The sequence below is a fragment of the Oryza glaberrima genome, chromosome 6 (genome assembly GCF_000147395.1).
Source record: "Oryza glaberrima chromosome 6, OglaRS2, whole genome shotgun sequence".
Classification (NCBI taxonomy): domain Eukaryota; kingdom Viridiplantae; phylum Streptophyta; class Magnoliopsida; order Poales; family Poaceae; genus Oryza; species Oryza glaberrima.
In genome coordinates this window covers 5,518,264-5,542,321 of record NC_068331.1, presented here as the reverse complement: position 1 = coordinate 5,542,321, position 24,058 = coordinate 5,518,264, and the positions used below count along the sequence as shown (strand labels likewise).

The 24,058-nt window shown below is 42.1% G+C and overlaps 2 protein-coding genes and 1 pseudogene across 2 annotated transcripts; 2 read left to right on the top strand and 1 right to left on the bottom strand.

Moving 5' to 3' along the window:
• The first annotated feature begins 6,191 nt into the window (after positions 1–6,191).
• On the top strand, positions 6,192–12,994 carry LOC127776599 (putative transcription elongation factor SPT5 homolog 1). Its single transcript, XM_052303059.1, has 22 exons — positions 6,192–6,617; positions 7,601–7,836; positions 7,928–8,071; positions 8,137–8,298; positions 8,388–8,471; positions 8,662–8,732; positions 8,814–9,171; positions 9,278–9,433; positions 9,534–9,631; positions 9,709–9,757; positions 9,828–9,980; positions 10,069–10,212; positions 10,303–10,402; positions 10,552–10,722; positions 10,799–10,847; positions 10,919–11,010; positions 11,630–11,696; positions 11,854–11,908; positions 11,998–12,109; positions 12,212–12,355; positions 12,469–12,566; positions 12,656–12,994. The coding sequence occupies exons 1-22, from the start codon at positions 6,233–6,235 to the stop codon at positions 12,896–12,898; spliced, it is 3,171 nt and encodes a 1,056-aa protein (XP_052159019.1). The 5' UTR covers positions 6,192–6,232; the 3' UTR covers positions 12,899–12,994.
• Positions 12,995–13,338: 344 nt separating this feature from the next.
• LOC127776600 (uncharacterized) lies at positions 13,339–14,453 on the bottom strand. Its single transcript, XM_052303060.1, has 3 exons — positions 14,241–14,453; positions 13,995–14,126; positions 13,339–13,902 (listed from the first exon to the last, which is right to left on the bottom strand). The coding sequence occupies exons 1-3, from the start codon at positions 14,265–14,267 to the stop codon at positions 13,648–13,650; spliced, it is 414 nt and encodes a 137-aa protein (XP_052159020.1). The 5' UTR covers positions 14,268–14,453; the 3' UTR covers positions 13,339–13,647.
• Positions 14,454–15,723: 1,270 nt separating this feature from the next.
• Positions 15,724–18,016, top strand: LOC127776313 (uncharacterized; annotated as a pseudogene).
• The last annotated feature ends 6,042 nt before the right edge of the window (positions 18,017–24,058 follow it).

The window sequence follows — 24,058 nt, the reverse complement described above, 5'->3', positions numbered from 1 at the left end:
TCCAATAGAATTAGAGAACATGAGAGTGGATGATTTAAAAAGTAATAATTTAATGGAGAAGGGGTCATAGTTAATTGCCTACATGCATGCCTTATATTATGGAACATTTAGAAAAAGTGGTTGTGGCTTATATTATGGAATGAAGGGAGTAAGTTGTTTGACTTTTTTTATTTAAACCTTTTTAAGTTTGATAAGATTTTGTCAGTGTTACGGATAAGGTATACTCTCTATCCTTGGATGTACGTTGTATACTGATGCGGTATACCCGCGCATGTACGAATAGTTTTCGTATACGTTAAGGAAATCTATCACGTGATAGATATGGTATTTACGGATGGAAGGAATTCTACTCGGACGAGACTGGGTCTTTACCATATCGTGAGGGGTCCGATATCTCCGAGTCCTACTTGGAGATCAACTGACCCACGGTATATAAAGGACCTCTGGGCAGGATCTAAAGCATCGAATATCACTGCCAACACACCCACCACAGCCTACGGAGTCGGAGCGTGCAGGAGCCAAGTCGCCGTGAGATCTAGTCGGACCAACTCGACTACGGTCACGTCTGTATCATCGAGTTCTGCTATTCCCTGTGTAATATGTGGTTTCCATCATATAATCCCATATCAACTGGATTAGGGCTATTACCTACCAAGGGGCCTGAACCAGTATAATCATTGTCTTTTATTTGCTTAATGTCGTACTACGTAGATCCTCGTACCAACGGACCCCAATATCCTCTATATCCGATCTACGTGTATCCACCGTCGATAGATTTGTTGTATTAAAAGTATTACTATATTTTGCTACAAACTTAATTAAATCTAAAGTACTTTGACAAGTAATATAGGAAGGATGGAGTTATAGCTATTCTTTTAAAAAAATTGGATTAATATGAATTTTTAAAGCAATTTTCATATAGAATTCTTTTTAAAAATATACCGTTTAATAATTTAAAAATGTGTGCGTGAAAACGAGAGAGGTGGGTTGGGAAAGGAAGGAAACGAACTCAGCTGGCAGCGTTTGCGTAATTGCGTTGTTGCGCATGTGACCATGTGGAGTACTGGAGTTTGATGTGGGGTACGGAGCCAAAGTTTTCGGGCAAATTATGAGATTGGAGTGATGATGTATCATTGATAATTTGATAAGTGTGTGCTTTGAAAGTACGGAGGCCGCCCTCGGCCAGCAGTTCAGTACTTTGATAGGGGGTCCGGGTAGATTGGATGCACATGTGCAATGCGTGGCGAAAAGTTGACGGTCCATTCTAGTTGGGCAAAAGTTTTAAAACTTTGGATTTATATGTCCAAGCAAGGGGCTTGATCGGTATAGCTGGCTTCGGCTGCAGCTGTTGGAGTATCAATAATGTATTATTTTTGAGTTGGAGTTGTCGCAGTGCTGCCGCTATGCAGCCGGAGCAAAGCTGGACCGATCAGGCCCAATAACCCAGGCCGAGTTTAGTTCTAAATTTTTTTCTTTAAACTTTTAACTTTTTTATCACATCAAAACTTTTCTACACACAAACTTTTAACTTTTTCGTCACATTATTTCAATTTTAACCAAACTTTCAATTTTAGCGTGAACTAAACACACCCCCACCCCCATTCTAGTTGACACATCGAAAATTTGAAAACAAAATAATTAACTTAGTTGTCACTCGACATTTCGAGACCTGCCCTTACAATTGCCAACCCATTTTTGTACCTAACTCCTATAGATTTCAACAAGAGAAACGACTTCTCTGTCGGGCATTGATTTCGCTCTAGACTCACGTACTCTCTTTGCCCTTATCTGCACCTCGCGTTGCCTTCGGCTGATGCGTTGCTGACAGTGAAGTGGTCCGTCCTCGCGACTTCCTCCAGCTCCAGCAACATCACCCATGAGGGGGTTGGTGAATAATCAAGACGTACTAGCATATATACGATGATCATCATGATCCAGAAAGCAACCCAATTATAGGCCTATAAATCTCACAATTGATATATCGATATCTCCCCGTCCTCTTCCCAGCGCCCGTACTCCACGGTCTAGTACACTCTACACGCCACTGTCCCTTTCACTATTTCAAGTGTGTTTCGTCACCCACGACAAAGCATGCATCAGCTGCCTAAAGAACGGCACACACAACAATGGGAAAAAAAATATCAGACGCGATGGAAGCGATGATACAGAATAACAGAAACGAACGAAAGGGCGGGGGAAAAAACCGCGTGAGCCGCCGGTGCGGGAGCCGTGGGATTGCAGCGAATTCGGGGGCAAATCATGCGTGCGCGCGCGGCCGCGAGCGAACAACGGTGGATCCGCCGGGGCCACCGTGGCGCGCGCGCGAGACCGCGAGCGGCCGAGAGAAAGGTTGTGTTTAGTTCATGATAAAATTAAAAGATTGGTTGAAATTAAAACGATATGATGGAAATGTTAGAAGTTTAAGTGTAGAAAAGTTTTAATGTAACAAAAAGTTGAAAGTTTGAAAAAAAAAACTTCGAAAATAAACACGGCCACAAGTGAGAAAAATCGCCCACCCCCCCGGCGCGGCGGCCACCGCACATGGGCTGCGTGACGCATGATTTTGTCGCGGACGGCGCCACGACCACCCCCGCCCACGCGCGCGATCCATCGGTCCATGCCCCCACGCAACCACTCGTCTCGTCTACTCTCGCGTCGCGGCGGGACCGGGCTACTGCTGCTCAGTACCACTCACCGTTGTTGCGCCGTGGCCCGCGGCGCCGTCCACCACGATCGCGCTCGCGCCCCCGTGGATGCGAGACTGTGAGCGCCGAGCGAGCGGTGGACTGATGCGAACAAACACCGAGCAAGCGTACAAATCGAAGGAGCTAAACACAAAGTAGGCAACGCGGCTGATTTTGTTATGGGGTGACTTGCGTAGTTTCCATTCTTCGATGTTTTTGAAGGATAGCAGGATTGGCTATAGCTGATAGAGTGATATGATAGAACGATTCCATGGTTAGTCCTGCAGACACATCTCAAGAAGCTCGAAGGATAGATTAGGATGCGATGACAAAGCGCGCACGACGGCACAAGACATGGAGCAAGTTCAAGATAGTTGGGCCTGTCTTTGTCGGGCTAAAGTCAAAATTTGAAGCCCAGTAAGTCGCTGCGATCAACAGATGATGTGTTGGGCCAGAGGCTAGCCGCCCATCTTCAAATATTGGAATAAGTTCACCGCAGGTTCCACAGCTTAACAGCCAGATTTTTTGAGGTTCCACACCTAAAAAAATCTCGCTGTTAAGTTGAGGGACCTCCAGTGAACTTATTCCTCAAATATTTGCCAGATCCAAAAAAAAAAAAGGACCTTGGAAGATCTTTGTAAAACTTTTAAATATAATTATAACTACAGTATACTTATATTGTAATTATATTATAATTTTATTATAGTAACTTATATGTTACTTTAAAAAAGTGTGGTTGTCTGGTTGATGATCAACTAACGTTAGTGTACTTGAGGTCGCCTGTTCGAATCTTGCCTCTCTGGCCCAATAGCCTTACCTGATTACTGGGCTCGAACCTAAAGCCCAGTGCAGATTTCATAAGACTTCCAAATTTCTTAAAGAAGATGTCACATATAGTGACATAGGTTGAAATCTCGCTGTGATGAAATAGTTTCGCAACATAGTTTAATAATTAAACGCTATGAGTAGAATATGAAACCACGAATTGAAACTGAATTTTTTTATAATAGTTCACCGAGGGAAGAGTTTCCCCACCTGTATTTTTAATTTCAAAGTGAGACACAATCCGAAGTTCATTACAAATTGAGAGTTCGGAGGTTGGAAGAAAATAGTTCTTTCAAAATCATATATTACTTATATAATTCATCTCCATAAAGTGTAATTAATGCTATTTCTCTCTTCTCTCATTAAGTCACATCACCCCCAATTACTTCTAAACCTTTAATGATAGATCTATGGTTTAAATTGTCTCTTCCTTCTTCTATATTCCATCATAAAAACATGCAATCTCAATTATTTTTAGACTTAAAATTATATTAAATTGTCTTAGTTTTAATAATAAAATTAGATTTTATTTGTACATATTGTATAACTTAATTTTCTATAACAACGTGACGGGTATTCATATAGTTGAACCTACGAATCTATCCTCGAAACCAGAGTCGCTCTAGCGAAATAGTGGCATCCTCAATACATCTCACTAGTATTCTATGTAACGGTCGAAATACCACGTCATGGCGATGGTTCCAGAGGTTTCAAAAGCAGATAAGATAGAAGATCCGGTCGTGCTTCACCGGAATTTGCAGTGGAGGTAAAAGATCAGCCAAGTCTTGACCGTCGTGATGTTGATCTAAACATTAAGCCACGTCCAGAAATCAATTGCAAATGGGCATCAGGAAACCAATCATGACCTGGCCTCTAAAAAAGCGAATGATTTCTCTAGAAAAGAAACCAAATAGAAAAAACAAAAAAAAGGAAAACAAAAATCATAACTAACTATTTAAAAATATAATGAAGCGTTTTTGTTTTTTTACTCTATGACATGACACGAGTAATTTGCCAATGCCTCAATCCCATAATAAACTGTATTTCTAGAATTCAAATTTGTTTCAAAATAGTTGTAACAACATAGTACTAATTGTCTCATCAATCACTCATAATTCAAATTTATTTCTATTTTATCCTCAACTACCCTCCCACTCTTACCTATATATACCATTTAATGAGGGGTGCCATATTCTTTCATCCCAAACCTTAATATACGATAAACAATCTATTGTTACAATTATTTTAGGACAAGGGTAGTGTACTACTCCCTTATTTCCAAATCAATCATCATATAATAAAATTTAAAATTTCACAAATTGATCATCGTATAACCGTATGGACATGGATTTTATCAGAATACAATTAATGCAGTATGGGAGAATGTGTGCATGGTGTCTTAATTGATATGGTTTAAATTATTCATGGTCTTTGTGCATAAATATATGATGATCAATTTGGAAAGTATGAAGTGGTTTAAAGAGGAAAAATGTTGATGAGGGTGTTAGCGGGTAGGTCTGTAAACTCATTTATATAGTACAAAAGCGGATTATATTTGTACTATAATAGGATTCGCGAGCGTGTACACTTGCACCCTTAGAGCAAGTATAATGGTGACCTTTAAGTCTATATAAGCTTATATGGAGGAGAGATGTAACAAGAAATTAAAATTAAGGGTGTTAGCTCTTATGTAAGAGCTAGCTTAACACAAGCTCCAAGACAAATCTCTACTATTATAAGAATTGAAGTTGCTTTTCCCAGTATTTTGGTACGTCACCCGTATTTGAGTCGGTTTTTAAGTTCGTTCACTTTTAGAAATACAGATCCGTGTTTGAGTCGGATTTTAAATTCATTTGCTTTTGGAAATAAAAAGGGATCGTATAAGAAATCTCTATAAAATAACTCGCATGCTAACTTGAGATGAAAGTCGGACTCCTAATTACAGCTCACGATTTTCTAAAAAAAATCCAAGTGAATTTCCACAGTGAATTTCATACTAGCTAAACCGTATAACAATAATAAGATTAAAATAGCATTCACCAGTTGCAACACAAGAGCATATTTTCTAGTACATTTAATATATAAGTGAGAGATAGAGAGAGCAGAAGAAAATTATAGTCAACATTGTAGCTAATCTATTATATATATTGGCTTTAAGATAAGCTAATATTACCTCCATATTTTAATGTATGACGCCGTTGATTTTTTGTCCAACATTTGACCATTCGTTTTATTCAAAAAAATTTATGTAATTATCATTTATTTTATTATGACTTGATTTATCATCAAATGTTCTTTAAGCATGACATAAATATTTTCATATTTGCACAAAAATTTTGAATAAACGAGTGGTCAAATGTTGGTCGAAAAATCAACGGTGTCATACATTAAAATATGAAGGGAGTAGTAGAAAGTGAGCTTTACTGTTATTATCCTTGCTATTTGCTGCTGATATTGTATTATTGTTTGTCCAGTAGGGGAAAAAAACCGAAAACTAACCATGATGTTGCCCCGATCCAGTTACGGACCAAAGCACCGAGCCGGCCCACTCCATCCGACGGCCAGGATCGTCCCGACCCGAATCGCTGGTAACCCTCGTGGTGGTCGCGTCGGCACTACACCTCCTCGCCCCTCCACCGTCTCCGCCTCCCCCCCCCCCCCCCCCCCCCCCCCCCCCCCCTTTCCTCTTCCTCGCGACGAAAACCTAGCCGCCGAAATCCGCCATGGCTCGCCGCGCCCGCGACGACGACGACGACGACGAGGTGGAGGAGGAGGACGAGGAGGAGGCGTACGACCTCGAGGACGAGGAGGAGGAGGAGGACGACGAGGACGACTACGAGGCGGAGGCGAGGGGCGGGGGCAAGGCCTCCCGCTCCTCCTCCTCCCGCGGCGGCGGGGGCGGGGGAGGCGGGGGGAGGAAGCGGTCGCGGGAGGACAACTTCATCGACGACTCCGCCATCGAGGACGACGAGGAGGATGACGACGACGACGACGGCGGGGGCCGCCCGAAGAAGAAGGGCGGCGGCGGCGGGGTGCGCGGGTTCTTCGACGAGGAGGCGCAGGTGGATGAGGACGAGGAGGAGGAGGACGACGGCGAGGGCGAGGACGGTGAGTTTGCTTTCGCGCTGCTGGATTTCCTTCCGCGATGCTTTTGCTTCGAGGAACTTGTGTCATTTTTTGCGAGATCTGAACCTAATTGGGTTGGTTTCGGCAGCTGGATTTTGGGGATAACTGAGAAATTAGCAATTTTTAAGCCACTTTATACTCCAAGTAGTATAGGATCTAGTTGGTTTTTACTCTGTATGCATGATTCAGCAGTTAGTGGATAGTGCAGAGAAATTTCGAGGGAACGGGATTCAATGGATACGTGGATTGGGTATAGAAACTATAAAGCAGAAAACAAAGTTAGTTTCTACCCCTTATGTTAATATGGACTTAGTTAGGTTTACTTGTGCTCGTAGACGATGAGTTGTGACTCAGTGATGGTGGTTTATTAGCTAACAGGTAATTTACTGATCAAGATGCTGAATTAGCTGCATTTTTGTCCTGGATTGTTGGAAATTAGTGCTCCGTACATAAACTCCGTACATGAACTGCTGGCAGCTGCAGGCAATTTTAACTCTTAAAGATCGATTTGATTTAATTGGATGAGTGTATCAGAGCAGATTAAGTGTTTTGTTTCATTGCTTCTACTACTAGTGGTATTCTTTTGATTACTTGCTAGAAGTGGATGAACATTTTAGAAGTTCAGACAATAAAGTTGATTGATCTGCCATGGTGTACTGCTTCTCGAGGATTGTAGGATCTTTTGTATTTATGTAATAAAAATATAAAAGGAAATTTGTGCAGAATTCTGGTGATGGCGACTCATGGCAGCAGTACAAATTTGACACTATTTTCCCCCTGTAATTGGTCCGCTGTTTGGAAGTTGCGGTTCACCTAGTCCCGTACAAGTTAGTTTACTACGACATCCATCCCAAAATATAAGGGATCCTGGCTATGTATCTGGACAAATAGGAGGTAATAAGTGAGAAAATCAAGGCTGTTTCTCTAATGCCTTTATCTCTCCTTTATTTCCTTTTTTTCTTCAGATTTCATCAATGATGCTGGGGCCGACCTTCCAGACGAGGATGTCGTTAGGGGCTCAAGGCATCGTTCAATGCCTATGAGGGATGAAGAAGAGGATATTGATGAAATTGAAAGACAAGTAAGGGAGAGATATGCAAGATCTACTCATATTGAGTATGGAGAAGAAGCTGCTGAAGTAGAACAGCAAGCTCTCTTGCCATCGGTGAAGGATCCAAAGCTATGGATGGTGAAATGTGCGGTAGGGTCATTCTGTAGCTTACTTGACCTTCTGCTACCTTATTCTAGTTGCAAATATGCCAACTTTACTAATATGGAATTTTTTTCTTCAGATTGGGCATGAGAGGGAGACAGCGATTTGTCTAATGCAAAAGTTCATTGATAGATCAGATCTCCAGATAAAGTCAGTTGTCGCGCTAGACCATCTAAAGAATTATATTTATGTTGAAGCGGAGAAGGAGGCCCATGTCAAGGAGGTACGCATATGTTCAACATTTTATATTATTCCAAAGTGCATCCCTACTAAACATGGTTTATGCAGGCTTGCAAAGGTCTACGAAACATTTACGCTTCAGCAAAAATAACATTAGTTCCTATAAAAGAAATGGCAGATGTCCTCTCTGTGGAGAGCAAATCTGTTGATCTTTCTAGGGACGCTTGGGTTCGAATGAAGCTGGGTATATATAAAGGTGACCTTGCTAAGGTACAGTCTTCTTTTTTTGATATCCTTTCGAAATACTGACACTATTCTTGGCATGTATTTTCCAAAAACTGACAATAATATTTTTGCAGGTTGTCGATGTTGACAATGTGCGCCAAAGGGTTACTGTGAAGCTGATCCCTAGAATAGATTTACAAGCTTTGGCTAGTAAACTGGTATGTTACAAAGTTATGTTTCTGAAAATCGTGTGCTGTTTTCGTTTAATGCTTATGTCCTAGTTAGCCTGGATATTTGATGATTTATGCGCATTGAGTTTGTTTGATCTTTTGAGCTTGCTGTTTTATTGATTGTTTGACTATATGTTCTGAACAATGCATGTTATAAAGTGAGATGTTATACTTTCAGGAAGGGAGGGAGGCTGTGAAGAAGAAAGCATTTGTCCCACCACCACGTTTCTTTAATATTGATGAGGCCAGGTGTTCTTTTTCACCCCTGTCATAACATCTTGTATTATTTTCCTTGTTTTTATTATTGGTTGCTAACTCTGCTGCAATCAGGGAGATGCACATTCGTGTGGAACGGAGGAGGGACAAAGACTCTGGGGAGTACTTTGAGATGATTGATGGCTTAATGTTCAAAGATGGCTTCTTATACAAAACTGTCTCAATAAAATCAATCAGCACACAGAATATTCAGCCATCATTCGATGAACTGGAGAAGTTCAGAAAACCTGGTGATGACATGAATGGGGATATGTCTAGCTTGTCTACGCTTTTTGCTAATAGGAAAAAGGGGCACTTTATGAAGGGTGATGCTGTCATTGTTATCAAAGGTGATCTGAAAAATTTGGAGGGTTGGGTTGAGAAAGTAGAGGATGAGACTGTTCACATCAGACCAAAAATATCTGATCTACCGGTAATTCCTTGCAACTTCACACATCAATGTTACTTGCAATTTTCTTGGAATGTATGGCTTATAGTTCTGTCTGATTAATCAATTAATTAGTTTTTTGTACTTACAGAAAACGTTAGCCTTCAATGAGAAAGAGCTTTGCAAGTATTTTAAACCCGGAGATCATGTTAAAGTGGTATCAGGTGTTCAAGAAGGTGCAACAGGCATGGTTGTTAAAGTGGAAGGGCATGTCTTGATAATTTTATCTGACACGACAAAAGAACATGTGAGCCTTTTCATTCCAGATTAATGATGATCTAATAGGAAATACCCACATGATATGTAGGATATAGTATATTTTAACTTTGAACTCATGATAACCGCAGATACGTGTGTTTGCGGACCATGTTGTGGAGAGCTCTGAGATCACAACGGGAATAACCAGAATTGGTGATTATGAGCTGCATGATCTTGTTCTTTTGGAGTAAGTCACCTTTCTAAATGACGATAACCATAGCTTAACTACACTACGCACCCTAATTTCTTCTAAATGCTTTTCAGCAACTTGTCATTTGGGGTTATTATAAGGGTGGAAACTGAGGCATTTCAGGTAAGTGTTGTTTTAAGTTTCGTTGTCACATTGAATTCCAGAAAATATATTGACCCATGTATATCTTTAGGTTCTGAAAGGAGTACCGGATAGACCAGAAGTTGTCCTAGTAAAATTAAGAGAAATAAAAAGCAAGATTGATCGCCGAACATCCGCAAAAGATCGGTCCAACAATATGATTTCATCTAAGGATGTTGTCCGAGTAGTTGAGGGAGCATGCAAGGTGTGTTCCATTTCACATTTATTGATGTTCTGTTTTTTAACATGACTATGTAATTGTAATATTTGTATTTATATTCTTACTGAATTAGGGAAAACAAGGACCAGTGGAACACATACATAAGGGGATATTATTTATCTATGATAGACACCACCTCGAGCATGCAGGCTTTATTTGTGCAAAAGCACAGTCCTGTCTTCTTGTTGGTGGATCAGCTGGTGGACGTCGTGGAAATGTTTGTACTGGACCTATATTAATCTTGGCCACTCATGCTGAGCCTTTTTTCTTTGCTTACTTTCAATTTGTTTTTGTTTTTTTTGGGCAGGGTATGGATACGTCAGATCCAAGGCTTGGTGCTTTGAGATCTCCAGCAAGTATTTTGCAATCACCGGGAAGGCTGCCCCCAAGAGGACCTCATATGAACTGTATAAACTTCTATTGCCCAAACTTTCTTGCTCCTTTTGCCTAGTCATGATGCGATTCAGCAATCAACATGTTTTAAGCTGCTCTTGCTTTAGCTAGACAATAGCTTAACCAACTTGGTATAGTAATATAGACTTCTCCTTTAAAGCAGTTGGTGGAAGGTTTGGAGGAGGTGGTCGTGGTGGCAGAGGGCATGATGCATTGGTGGGCAAATGTATTAAAATTAAATCTGGTCCTTACAAGGGGTACCGTGGCCGTGTTAAAGAGGTGACTGGCGTGCTTGTGCGTGTGGAGCTTGATTCGTTAATGAAGATTGTGACAGGTAAACAATATTATTATTATTTTATGTTATCAGATTTCTCATGTATTGATAGCCTAACATCACTATCAAAACACAGTTAAAAGAGATGATATTGCTGATACACCTACTGTTGCAACACCATTCCGGTAATCCTCACTCTTATTGCATTTGGCGTGAACTGTTCAATTTTATTTGCTGACATGGGTTGTATTGCCAGTGAACCTCGTTATCCGTTGGGTGGTGAAACTCCAATGCACCCATCTCGAACACCGCTTCATCCTTACCAGACACCAATGCGGGACCCTGGAGGTTTGTTTGACTTTATCCTCATATTCAACTGTTTAGCCATTGCGTTTGAATTCGTATTGTCACCACAATTCATTTGTGCGTTTGAATTCATATTGTCACCACAATTCATTTGTGAGCTCCTCTTTCCTATAATTGCAATGCCCAGCTATATAGTTCAATGATTAATCATTGAGAGGATACAATCGAATTGTTTATTACTGCTTCTGGGCTGTTTATTTTAGAATACAATCAATTTCATCCAATCCAATAAATCAGACCATACAAGGATTCATTTTGCACCCCATGCTTGTCATTGCGGACAACTAATCCTCAGCAAGATGAGGAAGTGTGGCTAATTTAGTTTTACCTAGTCAAGTGAGCAATGTCCATTGCATTTGAGTTGCTATTATGAACAAATATAACACAGCAGGCACGGGCATGATCTTGTGGATGGAAAGCTAAGGTTTCATCTTTTTTGTTACAAGTTACCTCTGAACAGAGACTTGCATGCAAAGCCAATGCTGCGTAATCTGTGCTTTTCATTAGCACCTCTCATTCTCTCTTTTTTGTTTGGGTCCTTCTGCATTCTTCCATTAATTTCTTTCTATGGTGACAAGTTCTTCTGTTCTGTTCTCTACAGCAACCCCAATACACGATGGCATGCGGACTCCTATGCGTCGTGGCTGGGCTCCTATGAGTCCTCCGAGGTTGTACAGCTTATCTATATCTGATGTTCTGATCCATGGATGTTTCTGGTTTCGCTTGGCAGAATAAATAGCTTTCACCATGTTGCTTTTTATATTCCATACTTAATAGTTCCCACTCACTCTTAATGTTGGTCATGTCTTTTTGGTGATTTACCAGGGATAACTGGGAAGAAGGAAATCCTGCTACTTGGGGAAGCAGTCCAGCTTACCAGGTTAGGTGTTTGTGGTCCAGTTAATTCATTTTTTAGCACCCGTTTGGATCAGACCTATAAAGCTTGTATTTGTGTTGTAAAATTTTCAGCCAGGAACTCCACCAGCTCGGCCATATGAAGCACCCACACCTGGATCAGGGTGGGCAAATACGCCAGGAGTTAGCTATAATGACGCTCCAACTCCTAGGGAGAGCAACTACGGTAGTGAAACATATTCTGTTTTTATTTACCATATACTGATACATATCATGCTATAATGCATCAACGTTTCTGTTCTAATACTGTTTTTCTACTGTCTCTTAGGAAATGCTCCAAGCCCATATGTGCCTTCCACTCCTGTAGGTCAACCAATGACACCGAATTCTGCCTCGTACCTTCCTGGTACACCTGGTGGTCAACCGATGACTCCAGGCAATGTTGGAATGGATATAATGTCGCCTATAATAGGTGTGGTGTCATTTCTACTGTTGCATCCATAAAGCTCCTATGTATTGTGCTGCTATCTGCGTAACACAGAAGCAGGCACGAGTACATCTAATTACATGTCAAAATGTCTGCAGGTGGTGAAGGTGAAGGTAACTGGCTGTTGCCAGATGTTTTGGTTAATGTGTTGAGGGCAGGCGATGATGGTCCTGGTGTGGTGAGGGAAGTTCTTGCGGTATGTATTTGGGCTCTTCACAATTTCTCTGCAATTCTTGCTGTCTCCTGAGCTGATGATTGATGCCACTGGGCAATCTAAACTTGCAGGATGGATCTTGTCGCGTCGCCCTTGGGTCATCAGGCAATGGTGAGATCGTGACGGTTCTTCCAACCGAGCTCGAGGTTATTCGGCCAAAGAAGAGCGACAAGATCAAGATAATGAACGGCAATTTCCGTGGATACTCTGGAAAGCTCATAGGTATAGATGGTTCCGACGGCATTGTGAAGCTTGATGACACATACGAAGTCAAGATCTTAGATATGGTGATTTTGGCCAAACTGGCGAGTTGAGATGGATGTATATTTTGTACGAGTCCATCGTATAGCCAAATGTTTGTAACAGATACCCTTTGTAGTCAATAAAACGTTTTGTTATTTATTCCATTATTTAGTTGTACCCAGATTTTGACATCGAAAGAAAACTTGCCTTAAGAAAACCGTCTGTCTGCTATCCCAGTTATCTCGTTACTCTTCTCATCATCACAGCAAAAATGCCAAAAAAGTATAACCAACTACTCACGCCATTGGCTTTTTTAAATATGTTTGATCATTCGTCTTATTCGAAATATTTAAATAATTAATGTTTTTCTATCATTTATTTTATTGTTAAATATACTTATATGTATACATATAGTATTACATATTTTACAAAAGATTTTTTTAATAAGACGAACGGTTAAACATGTGCTAAAAAATTAAGGACTCCATGATCTAAGAAATAGCGAAGGATATAACTACAAATGAATCTGTCTTGAATATCATTACAGATGAATCTGAATTTGTCATGGCGTAATTTAATTGTATCTCATGATCTTTACACAAGCATAAAGCTTCCTATCCACTATGCCAAGTGTTATAACAGACCTAACTGTAAACTATCACCGAACTGAATCGATTGATCCATAGTACATGCCAAGAACTAATCGAGCATTATTTTCATCATCACGTAATCAAGTGAGAAAAAAAAAGTAAAAATTAAGCCGAGATGTCGCGGCCTGTACTGTGCTCTTCTCCTCCTCCTCGTCGTCTTCTTCCTCCGATCAGGTGACGTCCTGCTTGCACTGCTGGAAAACCTGCAGAATGTTGCGGTACGGGCTCCTCGACGACGACGACGACGACGACGAGGGCTGCTGCTGCTGCTGCGGCGAGGCGGTGGCGGCGCGCTGGCGCTTGCTGCTCGACGGCCGGGACTCCGGGCTCCGCGCCGCCTCCACCGCTTCCGCGTCCCGCAGCGCCTGCTCCGCCGCGTCCTTCCGCAGCGCCTCCATGAACGACTCCTTCACCAACCCGTCGATCTGATCAAAAGCACCACCACCCCCCGCTTGAGACGAGATCCAATCGCACAAGAAAACGCAGGTGAAGAATCCAGCGATGGATGGGGACTCACCGTGAGCGGGCAGAACTCCGGCATGGGCCACGCGACGGGGCCGGCGTCGTCGGGCGGCTCCGGCAGCGCCTCCACCTCCTCCCCGCCGACATCACCCTCCTCCTCCTCCGCCGCCGCCGCCTCAACCTTGTCCTGCACGCGCCAACACCACCACACACACACAGATCAGGAACACCGAAAAACTCCAGATGGAAAGAGCGGAGATGATCTGGGGGGGCTTCCCCGATCTATCTCAGGTAGTAGTACCATGAATCTCGCGGCGATCTCCACCATCTTTCCCCCCCTTTTGATCTCCTCGTCTCCTCCTGCTTTCCTTTTTGGCTCGAAAACGCTCGATCGACGCGGTTTGGAACTTTTCGGCCGCTTTCGTGCGCGACGGATTTGAAATCGGGTGAGGGCGTGAAAACCGGAGGTTCCGTTCGTTTTTTATGGATCTCGGCGAAGATAATTCGGGAAAAAGGCAACGGCTACTTTTTGGTTGTACGAGTACTAGTTCCGGTAGGTCTTTGGTTAACCTGCCTGCGAGCTTTTCGAGGTAGATCCGATTTGGGTACAGACGAATTTGAGGCAGGCTCCGTAGCCATCTGAATTTGAGGCCTCCTGAGAATAAGAAAAAGTTGAGGAATTCAGCTTCTGTTTTATTAAAAAAAATATTTTCTGAATTATACAACTATATATTCGTATAATCCGAATGAAAATCTGAACTATTTTGAAGGAGTTTGTCATAGCTAGAGATTATAGTAAAAGCTGCAGCTATCAGAAACTCCTTTAAACATACCTAAGTTACGGTTGGTACAATTTGGAAGACCCTCTTGGCATTGGAACAAGGCTAAAACAACTTATATTTAAATAGATTTTTTTCCTTTACATATTTTAAAATATGTTTTCTAAAATAGTATTCTAACGCATTGCTAAAACATTTGTTTTGAAACTACTTCCCCATTTTAAAATATAGGGAGCAAATAATTTTTTATATGTTTTGTAATACAAGACGTGCAAGCACGTATTCAATTAACTAGCATATCTCCTTTCCTTTTTTTTTTAAAAAAATACGTCACCCTCAAGATTTATATGGATTGTATTTATTAGGGTGATCGAAACAAGAAGTTAATATTTTTTTTATTTGTGCGTCTTATATTTTGGAATGGAGGGAGTATTTGCTAAGTTTATTTCTTAAAAAATAATTTATTCCTATAATTAAATCAATAATCCGCTCAAAAAGGTAAATCAAATAGAGCCTTATATTTTGGATTGTAGAATAGATAATGGTTGGTTTGAGAAAAAAATCAGTTTTGGAAGTATGGTGATGTTATTTTTCTTGTTATTCATTGCAGATATCTCAAAATGTAAGGTAAAGAAGTTGAGGACATATCCGGTGAAAATGAGCTAAGTGTGAGAAACTCGTGAAAATCATACCTAAAGTTTCATAAATTCATGAAAAAAATAGTAGATAGGTGTAGATATGAAATATATTCTCACCAAATCTCAACTCCAAATTCAACTTAATTTAAGAGGAAAAAAACAAATTTATGATGAATAGTGTCATGTTACTATTTACCTAAAATTTGTCTTTTTTGTTACTCCTAAATGAAGTTGAGTTTGAACTTGAGATTTGGTGAGAATGCATTTCATATCTACACATATCTCTAGTATTTTTTTTTCATGAATTTATAAAACTTTTATGTATGATTTTCACGAGTTTCCAACACTTAGCTCGTTTTCACCGGATATGTCCAAAAAAGTTACCTGTATGTATACTATGAGGAATTGGACGAGCCAAGTCTGTGCTTGGAAGCTTTACCGGCTGAGGTAACCCTGCTACTTGATTGAGCTCTAGTTCCACCTTCACCTTTGTGTACTAAATTGACGCTGCCCCATGAAGACCACCTCACCATCACCATCCCTAGTATCATCACATTGTCGAGCTCCACCTTCACCTCCCTCAGTATCATTATATCAACGAGCTCCACCTTCGCACTCTCCTCCGCAAGCTCCCCTGGTCGTTAGAAGTGGAGGTTCGGGAAGATCGAGGAGGGGTCGCTGGTTTGAGGAGCGTTGCTCCTAGTTCAAGCTACATGGGAGAGGGAGCTGCTCATGGAAGGGGCTCGAGCTCGGCGGTGGATGTGTGGTAGAAATGGACTCATTGATAGCCCCACGAGAGAGTTAAGCTAAACTAGTTTGATGCTTCTTAGGAAAAATTTATGCAGTTGTGCAGTAGCCAGTAGAGATGGACTAGTGTTAATTAAAGAAGTGTTTTCAAAAGTAGGGATTGACTATTATCAAAGAAGTGCGCTATAGAGATGGAATTGTGTTAAAGAAGTGTTTTCAAAAGTAGAGATAGACTAATGTCAAAGAAATGTTTTCAAAGAGTTTTGACCGAAAAATATATTTAACTTAATAGTTAAAAAAGATGAACTAGTATTAAAGAAATGTTTTCAAAAGTAGAGATAGACTAGTGTCGAAGTCAAAATGTTTTGACCAAAAAATATTTATAACTTTGTAGTTTTTTATTTTTTTAAAGGAATAAGTTCACTTTGACTCCCTTAATAGTGACTAAATCTAATTCGTATCCTTGAACTACAATACCAGATATCTCGACCCCCAACTCTTAAAACCGGAGCAACTTGACTCCTTCGGTGGTTTTGGAGGACGGTTTCGCTGACGTGGCGCCTACGTGGCGGTATTGACTTGGTCTGTATTCCACATGGCGCTTAGGTGGCATTACAATTAAAAAATAGTGTAGGACCCATTTGTCATTCACACAAAATAAAATTATGGGGCCCACCGTGGGGCCTTCTCTCTCCCTTATCTCTCTCTCTCTCCCCTCCCTCAAGTTCCTTCTCGGTCCTCACCACTCCCTTCTCCCTCTTCCATCTCTTTCCCGTGGCGGGCGGCGAGGGCCAGAGCGGCGGCGGGCAAGCGGAGACGCAGGCGTGGCGGTGATGATCGCGCGCGCGCCGGCGGGCGGGAGGTGCTGGAGGAGCGGGACGTGGTGGACGATCTCCCGCCGCGGGGGAAGGCAAGGTGCTCGTCAAGGTGTCCGCCGCCGGCGTCAACCGCGTCGACACGGTGCAGCACCAGGGCCGGTACCCCGCTCCGCCCAGCGCGTCCCCTTACTCGCTCGGCCCCATCCTCGCGCTCGGCCCCAACGTCCCCTCCCGCTGAGCCGTCGGCGACCAGGTGACTTGGTGATTGCCGTTGCTGCCGTTTGGATTAGGTTAATTGATTGGGAGATTTGTTGTTCCTTTTCAGGTTTGTGCGCTGCTCAGCGGTGGCAAGTATGCAGAGAAGGTGGTGGTGCTAGCGGGGCAGCTGCTTTTGGTGCCGGAGGGGGTGTCTTTGACGGACGCCGCCGGCTTGCTTGAGGTGGCCTGCACCATTTGGTCGACTGCCTGGCGAATTGTTCTCGTAAGATAACTTCTCTTTTTCTTCTATACTCATGGACTTTATGATTCATTCCTGAGCACGGTGTATCCTCGATGTTTGCAGATCCATTGTGGATCGAGTGGAATTGGTACATTTTACTATACAGATTGCAAAGCAACTTGGAATTAAGGTTTTTGTTACTGCAGGTTTGTTCAGTAGGACAAAAACAGTACGAGTATATAATAGGATGTTGCAGAGATTGCTCAAGTAATGATGTTAAACACCACAGCCACGCCCGAGTCTTTGCTTGCCCGCCGCCGCTCCGACCCACGCCGCCCGCCGCGGGAGAGAGGGAGGAAGGAGAAGGGAGCGGCGAGGAGGGAGAAGGAAGAGGAGGGAGGGGAGAGAAAGAGAGATGATGGGGAGGGAGAAAGCCCCATGGTGGGTCCCACAATTTTTGTTTAATGTGAATGACAAATGGGTCCCACACATATTTTCTAATTCTAATGTCATCTAAGTGCCACGTCAACGCCACATGAAACGAAGACCAGGTCAATACCACCACGTAGGTGCCATGTCAGCGAAACCGTCATTCAAAACTACCGAGGGAGTCAAATTGCTCCGGTTTTAATAGTTGAGGGGTCGAGATATCCGGTATTGTGGTTTAGGGATATGAATCAGATTCTGTCACTAGTTAAGGGAGTGAAAGTGAACTTATTCCTTTTTTTAAAAAAAAGAGTTGGCACAGGGGCTTAGTCAGTCGAGGAGAATCCATGCTCCACCCACCGGTGGAACCCCACAAACTTCGGGCTACGAGTTGGGCTTTTACCCCAAACCCACCCAGCCGGTAGGCTGGGCCGTGAGGGCCAAATCTAACTTCCGTGTTCTCTTCAAAACTTTAGCAGCAGAAATGCTTAATTTCTTCCTCCCCTTCTCTTCTCTTTTATTTAGCTGAGAGTAGAGGGGAAGCTACTTGGGGTCGTGAGTACCCCCGTTTTGGCATGGACTTCTGACTCCTCTGCCCGGCTAAGCAACAGCCGTATACCAACCCCTTTACCCTCCCAAAGCTGGAGTTACAGGCGCACGCAACTGAGCCCGGCGAGCTGCTAGGCACGGAAGCACGTATTTGTGCTGCTGCGCGCCAAGTTCGATTAGCGGTACGGTACTAATGGCCTTAGCACGTAAGTTTTTTTTTTTTGGTTCCGTTTCTCAGTTGCCTCGCACCTATGGCAGTCAACTTGTGGCCTTAGCACGCAAGTTTTTCTTTTTCTTGTTGCTGACTTGCATGCACAGGTCGCGGTACAAACATTGGTTTTTTTTTTTTCTCTTTCGCATTGGTTCATCTCTCGTACTTTTCTGAAAATTCGTTTATGTTCGGTAATTTCACTTTCGATCAAAACAACCCTCCCCGCACTCCCCTCCTCTCTCCCCCTCCCTCAAAAAAAAAAAAAAAGAAAGAAAGAAAAGAAAAAAAAATCTGTTCATTATAGCGACAAGGACTCAACTAGTTGTAGCCTCCCCTATATGCAAATAGTAAAACATAAGAAGGGTATATGTGCAATAATTAATCAAAACAAGAATAACTTAATGCCGAAGTGAAACAAACTTAATTGGTCAAGTTCCTTGTGGCGGAATCAACTAACCCGGGTTTAAGTCCTGGACGATATGTGGGCTCGCATTTACGACTAATTGTTTTTTTCGTGATAGGCGAGGCGCCCAGGGTTCAAGTCCTGGACGACATGTATGCTCGTATTTACGGATAATTATTTTTTCAGTGGTAGGCGAGACGCCCATGGTGACTTCGTCAATCTTTTTTCAGTGGTAGGCGAGGAGCCCAGGATTCAAGTCCTAGACAACATGTGTGCTCGCATTTACGGATAATTGTTTTTTTCAATAGTAGGCGAGACGCCTACAATGACTTCGTCAATCTCAAATCTTTCGGAGATGTTTATAAGGGTAGGGTGTGTGTGCTAGAGATACTTTAATCAAACTAAAATAAAACTACATATACAAAACTACAGATACTTTAATCAAACTCGCAAAACTACATATATATTGGGTTGTACCATAAAATTATAGATTTAACGTCAAATTTATGTGTATGCCTTCATAAGGATGAGTGTATTCCTGCGTTTGTACCGTGTATAAATTTCACAAAACTACAAATACTTTAATCAAACTATCATAAAATTACATATATCAAACTACAGATACTTTAGTAAAACTATCGCAAAACTACATATATGTAGTGTTTTGTATCACAAAACTATAGTTTTGGCGTCAAATTTATCACAAAAATTATAGTTTTGAGATAGAGTATCACAGAACTAAAGATATGGTTGTTATGCGGGTTCCACGGACTAAAGCTATATTTCATTGCCACGTAAGCTCATTTTTTTTGGGAGGGGGTTGTAAATCTGTCGGTTTGAAGAGTCGAGGGGGAGAAATGTTTGGTACTGTAGTCTAGGAGATGAATCAAACTCACACGATAGTTCATGGAGGTAATTTAAATTTTTCCTTACCTTGTTTACATGGTGTGCTTTTTAATTAAAAGTGAGGTTATGGGTGAAAGGGCATGTAGCCTAGTGGTTACAAGAGCCTCAGAGCAAGTTTAATAGTATAGCCCAATACTAGCTCCAATTCATCTATAGCCAATCTAATAGCCAATTCATATAATAGTTGCTTACTATGCTATTAGTATATGGTCCCACCTATCATACACACACTGCATCTTGGAGTCCGTGCTCGCTGCTCTTCTCTCTCATCTTTTATCTTATTAAAATATGTTTATAGCTGGCTAATAGCCTGCTATTGTACCTGCTCTCAGTAGTACCTTAGGTCCTGGGTTCTACTCCCCATGGGAGCGATGGATTGCCGGCCCAGTCTTTGAAGATGCTCATAGGGGTAGGCTAGATTGCGACTAATTTGTGAGACGAATTTTTTAAGCCTAATTGCTCCATGATTTGACTATGTGGTGCTACAGTAAACATTTGCTAATAACGGATTAATCAGGCTTAATAAATTCATCTCGCGGTTTAATGGAGGATTTTGTAATTAGTTTTTTTATTAGTACCCAAACACCTCATACAACACCCTATACAACACTCCATGTGACACTCCAAAACTTTACCCATCTTATATCTAAACACCCTCATAGTTGGTAGGGGAGCGCGTTCTGCGGGAGCACGATCCTGGTGATTGGGATGGCATCATGGCAGTCGCCGTTGAGGGATCGTGTCCGCGTCAACTAGGCCAACGTGCCCACGAAGGATAAAGGGAAGAAGATAAAAGAAAATGCTGCTCAGTCGTTGTTTCGCAGCGCCAAACACTTGTGTTTTATCTGCGATTGCTGTCCAAACTCGCGTGTGTGTTGCAGGTTCCGCTGCTGGGTTTCACTAACAGACGTGTGTTAGGAGTACTCCTATACATCCATAGTGTGTGTGATGTGATGTACATGAGTAGTGCTGTGCACGTGCGTTTCCACGAGAAATATTCATGGTTTTTGTAATTAGATTAACTTATAATGAACGTAAAAGGCAAAAAGTAGTTGTGCACGTGTGTTTTCACGTATTCGAGAAATATTCTTTGGTTTTACAAGTAAATTGCATTGGTGGTACACAAACTTGTTTAATAGGTGTAATTTAGTATATAAATTTGTAAAATATTCATTTCAGTACACGAACTTGTCTAGTTTGTGCGAACGAGGACCAAAATAACTTGACAATGTTAATTTTATGAAGCGATGTTGATTAGGATGTGGCGTGCATATATTTAGTGAGTATGCATAGAACATCCAATATTTATAAATTTGGTCTCTACTTTATTCTTCACCATGGAAATGATGAATTTCATATATTTCTAACATTTATACTATTGCTCTTTTTTAAATCTTTTTCTACTATCACTATATTCTATTCTATTTTTATTGAAGATGTGTATGTCTAATAGCAACCTTCTCATATATATGCCCTAAATCAATATGATTAGCAATGTAGTGTCATTTTCGCCTTCCTCCGCACGCACCAGACAAGTTTATACATCAAAACAAGCATTTTACAAGTTTGTGCACTGGATTGTACCCACCTGACAAGTTCGTGTACCGGCGATGCAATGTACTCATTAGATTAACTTATTATTATTAACGCAAAAGAAACTTACTTAGTGTGGGTATGTGGTTGGCAGCAAGGCAACGACGAACTATTTACCGGTTGCCGTAGCTGACTCGGCTCGGAATTGGCTTGCTGGGTTACCACGAGGGACATTCGGTTCCTTGGCCAAGCTTCGCGACCATTTCATCATCAACTTCCAAGGTAACTTTTAGTATTTCACCAATTAACTTATTATTAACGCAAAAGGCAAAAAAAATACAATTAGATTAACAAAAAAAACTTGTTTTAAGAGTTGTACTTGGTGGTTTTAAGAGGCAAAGCGGGAAACACAAACACCACAACACGACCTTGGCAACAAACATCGTATGAAACGGGCTCGGCTTGGGTTGCCCCATATGCCTTATTAAAGTGTTGTGGGCCCTTTTGACCGGCCCAAACACCAGCAACGTACCAACTCCTAGCCCTCCACAGGCCAGAGTTAAAGGCCCACGCCACCGACCCCGGCAGGTGCGTTGATGACAAGCGCATATTTGTGCTGCTGCCCACGACCGCTTGATCAGCGGTATGGTACTAAAATCAAATACTCCCTTTTAGATAAAGTTAAGGTCAAGCTTTATAATCTTTAATTATGAATCATTTTTAAAATATTTGTCTTTCAAATATGATGACGACATGTATAGATTAGTCTTAAAAAGTACTTTAATAAGATCATATATTTGTTAACACTTTTATACATATTATAATAAAAAAATAATGGTTAAAGTTATTTTTTTGGAGACCGTGCTCTTGTCCAAAACGACCAGTATTATCAATCCGGAGAGAGCAATAGTAGCACGGAGAGAGAATGCTTGCTGATCTTTGTAGTATTTTATACAGAGTATATACTTTGGGTCCGTTTGGTGGAGCTACAACTTCTAAATTTAACTTCAGGAGTTGGATCTGGAGTGGAGTTGTGGAGCTGCCTAAACCCAGCTCCACCTCTATAATTCATTTTGTGAGAGAGTTCCATCCAGCTCCACTCCCATTTTAGGTGGAACTGAAATTATTTGGCTGAGCTCTAGCTCCAGAAGAGGTGGAGCTATGCCAAACAGTCCCTTTGTTCGTTTGTTGCTGCTCCGTTAAAATATCATACGTGTATATCAACATCTATATGTTGTTCGTCCGTTGTTTTTTCATTTTAGGTCCCTCATCTTGTCGTCGAGTTTGAATCGCATCTCTAAACCATAATATCAGAAATCTTGACCCTCCCAACTTACAAATCGGTTAAATTAGGTTCTCTGGTGGTATGGATGATTAATTTTACCAACGTGCTAAGTTGACCCAGTCCACTTACACTGACTAGATGCTTACGTAAAAAACAAAAATATGGGCCCCACATATCATCCTCACCATTGTCTAAAAAAACATGTCATCCTCACTCTCCTCTACTCTTCTCTCTCCATCTCCCCCCTCATTCCACTGGAACCTAGAGCTCGACACGTTGGCATGGAAGATGGAGTAGCAATTAATAGTGGGAGAGGAGGAGGTTGCGGCTGTGCACGGAGGTGGGAGGGAGGCAACTGGCGGCATAGTGGTGTTGTGCGGTGATGGCGGTGTAGTCCCGGTAGAGGCGGCGGCGTTTCGGACGAAGTCGGCCTTGGAGACGAACTGCATCCATGACTCCTTGGCAGCGCACTCGCGACTAGACTCCTCGAATGACGGCGACAACCTCTTCTCCATCTCACTATAGGAGGCGAGGAAGCGGCCCTATCTCTAAATCCATCGGAGGAACGGAAATGGCGTCGTGCGGGAGGCAGGAGCAGCGGTCGGCAACACAAGGCCATAGATGCGCGCCGCTAACGTGGTAGATGGAAGCGTCACAGGATGATTACGACATCCTCGCCCTAGGCAGTGACGACGTGGAGATGACAGTGCCGCCCAAAAGTGGATCTGAATGTGGAGGAGTCTCGGCACGGTCGATGTTGGCCTGGTAGAGACCGTGGTGGACATGTCCCCTCCTCTAGTGATGGCGATGCTACGGTGAGGCCACCGGTCTGCGCATCCACTCGCCACCCAGATTGAGGCCGTCACCCCTACCCTGCCCCGCGCTCTGTGCTGCTTCTTGCTCGGAACATGACCGCATGGTTGCCGGCACCTGACAGAGTGAGATGGGGATAAGAAAGAAGATTGCTATTTCACTTATATGTGGGTCTCACGTGTTTGTTTTTAATTTTTGCATCTTGTGCCACGTCACCCCAAACCACCTTCAATATTGTATTAGGACTACATTTGCACGCGTTTTAAAATATGAGGGATGTGTTGTATCCGATTTTACGGTTTAGGGATTTGATTCAAACTCTACATCCAGATGAGGGGACCAACAGTAAACTTATTCCTTTGCAAAATGTGCAGGCCACTTGCGGTCTATCTCTTCTCTGAAGGGCTGTAAGGCCCAAGGCCCAGTTCTTCGTTGTGGAATACGCATAGCTGAATAAGCTGATAGGAGATTGAAGAGAAAGATGAAGATGAAATGCAGATTAAGTGTTTTACGTAAAACGAGATGATAATAATGTGTGATTAATTAAGTTTTAATTATTATAAATTTAAAAA